We start from the raw sequence: 10,322 nt of genomic DNA, 5'->3' as shown, positions 1-10,322 counted from the left end.
ATTCAAATTAAGATTTCTCAATTTCGGCATCATGTCTCCATGTCGCGTACTCGTATAGATTGCTATGTAATATCCATTTTAATAAGGCACGTTTTCAGTTATTAACAAAATATTATGGTATTTTAATCTATATTTTACCAAAATAATCTATTCATCAGAAAGCAGCACGTGCAAATTGCCTATCCTTTTTTTTGATGCGACTTATAGTAGATTTGCCGCAGATGGCATTAACTACATGGCCGGACAAATGGGGACCGCTGAGGGCTCTCACCCAGTACAAAGTTTAAGACAACAGGCCTGAGGGTGCCCAGTTGGACGCGAACCTCGGCTCAGCGCGTCGTCTGAGAGGAAGAATATTTGAAAGAATTAATCGACCCTAGTGGGTCGATAGCGATAAGCGCTGAATGAGCGAAATCGTCGACTACGCCGATATTGGAGTTCTTATTAAATACTTTTTGATAACTTGGTCGTTTCTACCAGATAACTCTGTATAATCTGTATACGTAGTCAACCAATAAGATCAACAGCAACACGTGTTACCCCTGAAAGGGTGAACAGAAGTGTATAGTTTAACATCCATTCCTCGTCAGCTATATTTACGTCTCATGTTATATGGAGCGAGCCCATTGGTATTAACCGGGCACAAATCTTGGAAACCACGTGACATCAATTATCTATCATCCAAACAAATTCAAACTGATAAAGTGGAATTCCGTGGTTTATAGCCCAAGCCCGGATTCAAACCCGTGACATTACGATGTAGGTCACGCGTTCTCCAAATCACGGATTCCACACAGATTACCCGGACATGGATTAACGAAAGAAATTACCCTGCTATTTCTTTTAAACTGTACCTTCATACTCCACCAGTAGCACTTTTCAGTAGCTTCCTTTCGACACGAAGTCCTGAGATGGATAGCATGAACCTTATAGTGACAGTTGATTAATAATGGCCTATAATACTCGTATTGCAGTGGACACAAATCCCTTTGTCGAGTTTTAGAACGTTTCTGGAATGATAAGTAAGTAAGTAGCTAAACAAATTCTATGTTGTCTTTTGTTTATTTCCTCTCCAGTAGGGGATGTTTATGTAGGTAGGTATACGTTTATGAATATCTTAGGTAAAGAAGTAACGAAAACTTTTGTTTTGGGATTTGCAGTATTATTTTGATGAATACCAAGTACTTATGCATGTTTTAGCATTTGTGAATGCACAAGCGTTTGTTTTGTAAAAAATATTTTAATGAGACTTTCCATTCCACAAGTCGTTTATTTTAAAACCATTCCAATTATATTACACAGATGAAGAACTCTTTGAAGGTTTTATGTAAAAACACTAGGTTTCATTGTGTTTTAAATATTTATGAGGTAAGATACAGCCATAAGTCACCCGAAGTTTGCTTGCATTTTTGGTCTTGATATAACTATCAGAATAGAACGTTGTCCCATTTACTTTTACACTTTACAAAGATCGAGCAAATCTGTAAACTATTATTTAATTTTAATGGATGTCAGCCCCGGAAAAGGGAAGTAGAGTTGGAAGAGGAAGGCTTAATAATAATTAGGTGTGCACACCGCAAACCCAGGATGGTTTAAAGAAAGGCCTGGTCAAAAGTACTCTAAACTCAGACTTTGATAAGAGTGGAAGACGCGAAAATAATATTTTTTTTTTATTAGCAAAGAGATTAGTACAGGTGTGCGCTTAAGTTAAGTACCTACATAGAAAGTGTACAAATTATTTTTTGAACTCTGATCTCCAAACTAAGCTTATAGGCCTGTGTCTTGGGGATCAGAAAAATAGCGTGTCAGTACGGTCACGAGCATTAACATTGTATACACTTTGGTACCATGTCACATTAACTTTTTTGACAAATTGAAGTCTCACTAAATGTCAAATATGTTAGTGCGACTGAGTCCTAAGTGGGTACATTATATTGCTCATGAGTGTACCGTAATAAGTGGAATTCCGTGACCTCTGCCTACCTAACGGGAAATATGTATGTATGTCAGTCACTTCAAGGCTTCATTCTTAAGGGTGATCAGGTGCGAGGAGTTGCTTCAAACGTGATGTATGGTCTGCACGTCAGCGCCACATACGCAGATAGGGGGATTCAAACCAGCTACACTGGCGTTTGTATTGAGCGCAGCACCCGCACGGACTGCGGAGTCGGTGGTTCCATTATTTGGTCGATAACACATGTTTTAATAAGGTATTTGTATTTTTTTTTGCAGTATGGCGTGTATCCCTTATACCCTCTAATGTATCCGTCCTTTTTTGTCATAGGTATGGTCGGATACTATAAATTGGAGGTAAGAAGAGACACGGCTTTAGTATTGTACATATACAAGGTGTTCAGAGGGAAAATCCACAATCTAGAGATCCTGTCCACATTAGGGTTATTAGTGCCGGTAGACGGTCGCAAAACCAGGCGGCCCCCGCGCATATTCGTGTTGCCCACCGCGCGAGTTAAGGAATCCACTTCCGCATCATCAGCATTCTTATGGAATGCTGATGTCAACTTTACATGTAAGAACTAGATTAAGAAATTGTATGTTGTTGCAATAACCTAGTTTAAGATTTTAGATGTAAGCAATTTATTATTGCATTAGGTCAGTATATAAACATAAGTAACTAGCTCTAAGATGTTCTTTACACTACGTTCTCTTGAATAAACGTATCGTGTCTCCCGGAGTCTGTGTCTCAATTATTTACACCTTAATTCGCGCACCAACATCGGCAGATACGCTCCAGTAGCGCACGCACTTAGGACCATCAATGATATTTCTCAGCAGTGTACTGACATCGACCTATTTACGTGTTCGTTGACGGAATTCACGAAGTTAGTTATTAAATTCTTTAGTTAGGTACTAATGTTATAATTGCATTACATAGTCGAACTGGGACTGGCTGTAATGTCCATGTAATTTGTGTTAATAAATAAATAAATAAATATTGAGAGTAGGTCTAGGTACTTTCAATTTCGTGTTATTATTGAAATTGAGTATACTTAATACTTTATTTTAAGTTTTAACCATTGGAAACCCAAATAACCTGGGAAATAAAGTATTATAAGTAGTTACTTAGTATGTACCAAGCATAATTGACTATAATTTATGTCAAGTAACGGGATCCTAAACAAACAAGACTCCAGTAGGGTCAAAGTCACCTTATATCCAAAGGTCGTCTGAAATATTGAGTCTCATAATTTGTAGATCAAAGAACAATTTATTCTCCGTGACCATAATGTTTATGGCAAATAACCCCATCGTTTCGTTGGATTTGGGATTATTTACTAGGGGTAAAATAGGATAAATGATATTGTTATAGTAGGATAATAAAATAATAACTCGTGTGCCTAGTTATATTTTTTATGCAGAATATTAAGTTCAAATGATAAATCTACCTAGCAATAGTAGAGAAAGTAATAATATGGTCGAAGCTGACTTGGAAGACCAATAAAGTAATATAAACTAATATACAGGTTGTTAGTGACATCGTAACGAATACTAAGGGGAATGATTCACGCCATGACTCTGAGTTAATATCAAGTGAAATTTTTCATCGCTAAATTCATGTCTTGTTTGTTCTTTTTTAATTATTTTCAGTTCCATACTTTTGTGACGGAAAAATTCACTTGATATCAACTCAGAATCATGGTCTGAATCATCCCTCAAAGTTTTTGTTACGATTTCACTTACACCCCTGTGTAGAAACTGTTTTTTTAATAAAAATAAGTACAAAAGAAAACAAAAATATAATTCTACAAAGAAAAATAAGTACCTACCCTCACCCACCTAAGCACTTTAATATTCAATGTAGAATTATGTTTAAAAACCCACGTTGGCTTTGCTCATTTTGCTCAAGCTCGTATTCGTAAAGCAAACGACACCTTGAGAAAGCGGCGCTCGTCGTATATGATGACGTCATCAAGATGGATGACGCAAGGCTTTGTCTGCATCCAACAATGGCGTGTGAACGTGAACGTGCACTGTCGGGTATGGGTCATCAGAATATGACGCAAGATTGAAATAGACGATAGATAATATAATTTGGAGTGAACTTAGATGTCGGTAACTACAAGAATATATTTGAGTTTAATTATTAAATTAGAAATTTCCTCCGCCCTATACGAGCAAGCTACGAGACTGATCTACTACTTAATAGGCTAGTTTCCAACTAGTGAAATCAGTCACTTTTTACTAAACGTCAAAACACGAAATCATTTTGAAGTATGAAAAAGCACACTGTGACATCATAGAAAAACGTGATAAAATGTCGGACTTATTATTAAGGTTTTCTTGACTAAGGAACCAATTGTATTTGTTCCAGATAAATTCGTTGTGTTATGTAGAGTAAATCCCATTAACTTACTAGTTTTATTGATTTTTGTATTGTGTGATATTCATAATACAAAAAAAACATACTTAATAAAAAAAATGGAAAAAAAATAATGGTACCATTATGAGTATGACGTCTCAACAATAATTCGTTTTCGGGGTTTTATTTCCAAGGTTTTTGCGAGCAAAGAATAACCATTCGAACCAACGTCCAGAATTTTTATTTCGTGTACAATTATTTTTACATTTACAGGCTTATATCTAGTTATACTTAGAGAATATTAACATTATTTTAACATTTCGTATAGGTATTTACATTCCATTTGCATATTTGGCAACAACCTTGAGCTTACAATTGTCCATAACTAGCAGAAGATTATTTTATTATTAGGTATGTAAATGTAATGTAGTAATAATTAGATTTACTTGGATACGTTTTTTAGCTGAAATTGCTGTTATGATAATATCATTATTTTCTAGAATGCTTTTACGGTGTGTCAATTCTCATCGGCTTAGTTAGTCTACTACTACAAAAACGTCTGAAATTCCACTTTATTATTTATTTCGTCTACATTTGTAATGCTCCGTATCCAAATCGAAAATGGAACATTAAAAAAGTAAACAAACAAATAGAGCACGCCGGTGGGGATAATTGAAATAAGCGCTACCGATAATTTCATTAGAATGAAATAGCGATTAACAATAACACTTATCTAACCCTTAAATGAATTGACGTTATATAAACATTGGCACAAGTAATTGCGTTTAACACTTCCTCGAGTTGCTTACTACCTACTTAAGATATATCAATAGATATTAATTTACAACAGATTACTTACTCTATATTCGTATTTTATACTGTAAAGAACGTTCTGAAATTTGTTTCACATTTTATTTTAAAATACAGTCCATTTATCAACAAATCATATATTATCCGTACTTTAGTAAACATAAATAAACCGAGTTCCGTATCTGCTCCCGTATAACTCTTGAGACGTCTCATTTAGCATGATTCAGCACAAAATTCACTTTAAACTCATATTTTAAATCAATGCAATTGTTACTGTTCGTACATTGTCTAGAAATCACTTTTATTTCACATATCGTTCAAATATAAACAAGTTCAGAGGATTCATTTATATATTGCATCGAATAAATTGAAATTCAGATGCTTCATATTATTTTTTATGCTCATTTGGCACAGTTTTAGCGATATTTATATTAACATGAGTTGTTTATTAATTCTCAATTTTTCCTTAATTAATTCCTCACTTCTATCGCACATTTTAATAAACAGTCCAATGTATCACCAAGTTATACATCTCGTATCAAAAGACCGTTCGGCTGTATAGCTCAAACTTTTCGAACTCTAACATTCGAGTGCGAAACTTAGAGATCATTTTGGCACGATTTTAGCACAATATTCGTTGAAGGATCACTCCAATTCACTCCCCAATTGGGAGCACAAAATTCTAAGAGGGAGGTTTTAGCGGCGTGTTGCCGACATGCAGGTTGTTCAGTTGGGGAAGCAAGATGGCTGCTGTGGATATGGTGGTCACCAGCACAAACACTGCGAGCAGAGCGCGGTCCGCGACCACTGCCACCTGTTGACAAACATTTTTGACATGTTTAAGAAGGTTCGTTTCGGATCTGCTACGCTATAACAGTCGCAAATAACCATCAACTTTCAGATTCGCTATTATTAGATTACGGGGTACTTTTTAGGAGTTATCACAGATGGACTGCATTTAAGCTGCAATCCAGATATTCCAGATGCAAATTACAGTTGGGATGCCGTTTTTGTGCAATTGGCATAATTGCATCGTAAATAAATATTGCAGCTGACAATTTCGCAGCTAGCTTGCAATTGAAATACAGCTAATCTGCAATAGTTCTAAGAAAAGAGTAGGTGCAAAATTATACAAGAACGCATCAACCTTCCTGGCTTTGCAAGGGACAAGAGTGACTTATTAAATCAGGTGGTACAGTACAGACATACAGATACCTGTTATCTTTCATGGCTTGTTAAAAATAATGAGGGTAAACGCAGTTCTTGCTGCTATCTAGGTACATTCTTAATGAAGTTATATACGTTACACGTGTAAGATATTGCAAATTAGTATGCATACTATTTACAATACACCTGCAAGTTTATGTAACTAAGTAATAGCGGAGAAGATAGAGGTATGTTCGTTTAACCGAGCTTATCATGTTTGGCTCGGACAAACTAATTATGAACTAGTCAGAAGGAGAATGCAAGTGAAAGGTAGTTAAAACAAAGCACGTAGGTTTCAAATAGTTGAACTAAACATTGTAGGTAATATTTAAGTTAGTATTTAAGTTTGCATGCGCTGTTTTATTCCCTCCAGTTGCAGTTTAGTTCGAGTATACTCTGTAACAACGATTTGAAATGAAAATGAGGTACCTATATTTTTGTAATGTGTTTTATGTGTGGTAGGTATAATATTATGTTGGTAACTACATTTACAATACCTGTATTAGATGTGCTGCATTGATAATATCCTGAGTATCTATTTTAGTTGAGTTTGATTTTGAAACATTTAGTCATTTGAAATCTACTAAGGGATAGATTGTGCACGGCTTTTAGCTAATAAACATTAGTTTTAAAGTTGGCGCTATTATTTGTAGTTATATTATTGCTTATGTTTGGCATTCTATACTTTGTATTAAGTAATTTAATTAAAATTAAGGTAGTTAAGGTGTTGAAAACATATTTATCTGTATTAAGCTATATGGTACGAGCTATGTACTTAGTATGTAGGTACCTACCACGTTAAGCATGTTAGACATTGTATTAAACTGTCATATCCAGGCGGATTTTGTGGAATACTTATAATATATTTTTTAACGATAGAAAGACCTGTATTAAGATATTTAAGCTGTTATAGGTTTCCTATTAGCATTCAGTCATCAATATTCATCAACAACAGGATGGTCCCTATATCAATATGAATGGAAACGATCCTCTCTGCTTAGTTTAGTACAATATTATACATGTCATATTTTATAGGTATGTTAAAGGATTTATTTATTTATTGTTTTAATATATAATACAACACACATGCCTAGAAGCTTTCTTGCGATTCTTGTATCAACATTTCTCATATTTCCATATCTGAGGAGGCAATTTATCTTGATGTGTCACCGAACGCTAGCTGATACTCCATCATAAATAAAATATAAATGGAACTGACAGTATTAGTATGCAGTAAAACATTGTGAAAAACAAAATTTTCAGCGGGAATCTATTCGCCTTGAATAAGTAATGTATATACAAAACAAATGAACTAGTACGTTTAATATTTATAAATTATTTTTGTTTTTATTCTTACCCGTGCTTGGGAAACTCACAAAGAGAAAATTTAAATTGAAAAAACATCTGTCTCGGTTGGGACTTAAACCCACAGCTCTTGTGAAGCCGGGACGAGCGCGTTAACCATCACACCACCGGGTCCTCCTTCTGTCCATGCGAAATTCGTTCGTCATTGAACCGACTCCGGCACCATCAGCATTATCATCATCATCGGCGGCAGTATGACTTATAATATCATTATAATTTCGTATGGACAGGAGGAGGACCCGGTGGTGTAATGGCTTGACAAGAGCTGCGGGTTCTAGTCCCGTCCGTCTCAATTTTTTTTTCGATTTAAAATTTAAATTATCTCTTTTCATCATGAGCGCATTGGTGGGCCGGTACAACTCGCCGCTGCTGAACCGCTGGGTGCGATTGCACGCTGTAACAGCTGCTCGCGGCTTCGGTGATTCGGGCCGGCCTCATGTAGTTTATTTTTATGTTGTCATCTTTCGAATCTAGTTACTAGGTTTAGCTTTTTGTTACTAACTAAATATGGACTAGTTTCTAAAATAAATATTTTGAATTTGAATTTTGAATTTAATCTTTTTATCTTCTCTTTAATATTTTTTTTCAATTCTCAATATTGATTTGAGAGAGATAAAAAACATGATATAATTTACACGGATTCAAATTTTATTTAGAAGTATTTACTATTGATATTCGGCGTCATGCTACTTACCGAACCAACAACAATTAAGATAATAATAATTTATTTGTTTACTGGAAAATATGCTTAAATTTTAACAAGTTAGGCGTTTCAGGACTCTCAATTTTATTTGTCTATCCTAAATAAACTCACCTATAACTAAAATAGTAAAAACCAACCTTGCATGAAAAAGCGAGAATACGTTTAAATAATTTATTCAACTCATTAATTTAAATACTAATGAGCTAAGCTTAGCACAAAAAACTTTTAGTCCAGTCAAAGTGTTCTTAATGCTTGACGGTCAAACAACCTTACCCTCACTAATTGATCCTCACTGTCTGCCAATTTATAATTAGGTGTACGTGGGTGTAATCACCAAAGTACTTACCTAACGTTTGCCTTCATTCACTTGTTGACCATTCAAGAGTAAATAGTTCTTTTTTGACATGACTTATAGTAGATTTGCCACAAATAGCATTAAGTAACTAATTGGCCGGACAAATGGGGAGCGCTGCGGGCTCATCCGGTACAAAATTTAAGACAACAGGCCTGAGGGTGCCCAGGTGGGCGCGAACCTCGGCTCAAGCCGTTATCTGAGAGGACAATATTTGAAAGATTTAATCGACTAGCGGGTCGATAGTAGTCGACCACACCGGCAGGGTGGGTATCCGGGTCCTGAAATGTTTGTTGTCGCCAGCTGATTGGCCGCCTAGCCATAGCTAGAATTCAAGAGTAGTGCAAAATTGTCTGCTCTTTTAAAACCACGCATGGGTACTTTATGGTTTCCCCGACGCAAACAAAGTACAGAAATCGGTCGTTAGGTATTCCTCACTTTTTTTTTATTTGTGCCTGCCAACTGCTTGTTTTATAGTATATTTACATTATTCACTAGTTAAGTTTATAAATAGTTACATAAACATGTATTTAATGTGCGTTATATTGCTTTAAGTACATGTAACCTATACATTTTCTGCACCTGTTAATAATTACTAGAAATGCCGAAGTCACGTCATAAGTGGTTCTTAAATTTACCTCCAAAATACTTATTATAAAAAATCGAGTATGTGTGAAGTAAATCTTATATTTTTTATCGTTACCTGTTTCCATTCGAGGTTAGCGCGCTCCAGTCGTTCGTTGGCGGCTACGCGCTGTTCGTGTCGCGCAGCCGCCTCGCGGATCGAGCAGCCGCAGCACGCGCACCGGGAACATGACCCTGCGCACACGTCCGCGCCAGCGCCTGCGCCCACTCCCGCTGATGCTACTGGTCCGCCTGCCACAATAAACATAGCTTGCAATGTTTGTTGCGAAGGCTTACAACACCACGAATGTATAAGTTGAACTGTCGATAAAAATAATGGGAACTCGCAAAGTAAACTAGCCAGGGCCTTATTTATAATTGTTACTTGTTTGTTGTACTAAATAAACTTTCTTTCTTTCTTTCTTTCTTTCTTTCTTTCTTTCTTTCTTTCTTTCTTTCTTTCTTTCTTTCTTTCTTTCTTTCTTTCTTTCTTTCTTTCTTTCTTTCTTTCTTTCTTTAAATATCTCTTTACCAGATTAATTTTAGGGATAAAAGTGCATGAAAAATATTTGTAAGTATTTATTGCACCTACATTTTCCTCCTTATTGTTGACATACTTACATATATTTTATACATACATATATTACATATATTGCATCGTTATAAATGTGCTACAAAAATTAAAGAACACCATACAGGTAGTAAATACTATTTGCTGCAGTAACTAATATTAGACTCCTATTAATTTAACCCAAATTTCACTTGATTATTAGTGTGTAAGACGGGGGTGTAAAGGATGTATTTGGGGTATCGAACAGAGCGTACTAGACCCGCTAGTCACAAGTTGGTTGCGTGACTAGGGATTGACGAGTGTAAACATTGCCTGTGCGTTTCAGGACTGCATTATTGAATTATGGCGCCATCTGTTGCGTGTGGATGGAACT

General features: G+C 35.7%; 1 protein-coding gene across 1 annotated transcript in view; it reads right to left on the bottom strand.

The window, feature by feature from the left end:
• Nucleotides 1–4,555: 4,555 nt before the first annotated feature.
• LOC126375568 (neuronal acetylcholine receptor subunit alpha-10-like) overlaps nucleotides 4,556–10,322 on the bottom strand; it is a 74,593-nt gene continuing 68,826 nt past the window's right edge. Inside the window, exons 9-10 of the mRNA XM_050022561.1 lie at nucleotides 9,458–9,630; nucleotides 4,556–5,942 (exon numbers count right to left, since the gene is read on the bottom strand). Of these exons, the coding sequence (XP_049878518.1) occupies nucleotides 5,811–5,942; nucleotides 9,458–9,630 (305 nt within the window). The 3' untranslated portion in view covers nucleotides 4,556–5,810. The remainder of the gene's footprint in view (nucleotides 5,943–9,457; nucleotides 9,631–10,322) is intronic.

The sequence above is a fragment of the Pectinophora gossypiella genome, chromosome 2 (genome assembly GCF_024362695.1).
Source record: "Pectinophora gossypiella chromosome 2, ilPecGoss1.1, whole genome shotgun sequence".
Taxonomy (NCBI): domain Eukaryota; kingdom Metazoa; phylum Arthropoda; class Insecta; order Lepidoptera; family Gelechiidae; genus Pectinophora; species Pectinophora gossypiella.
This window is presented reverse-complemented; position numbering and strand designations above follow the sequence as displayed.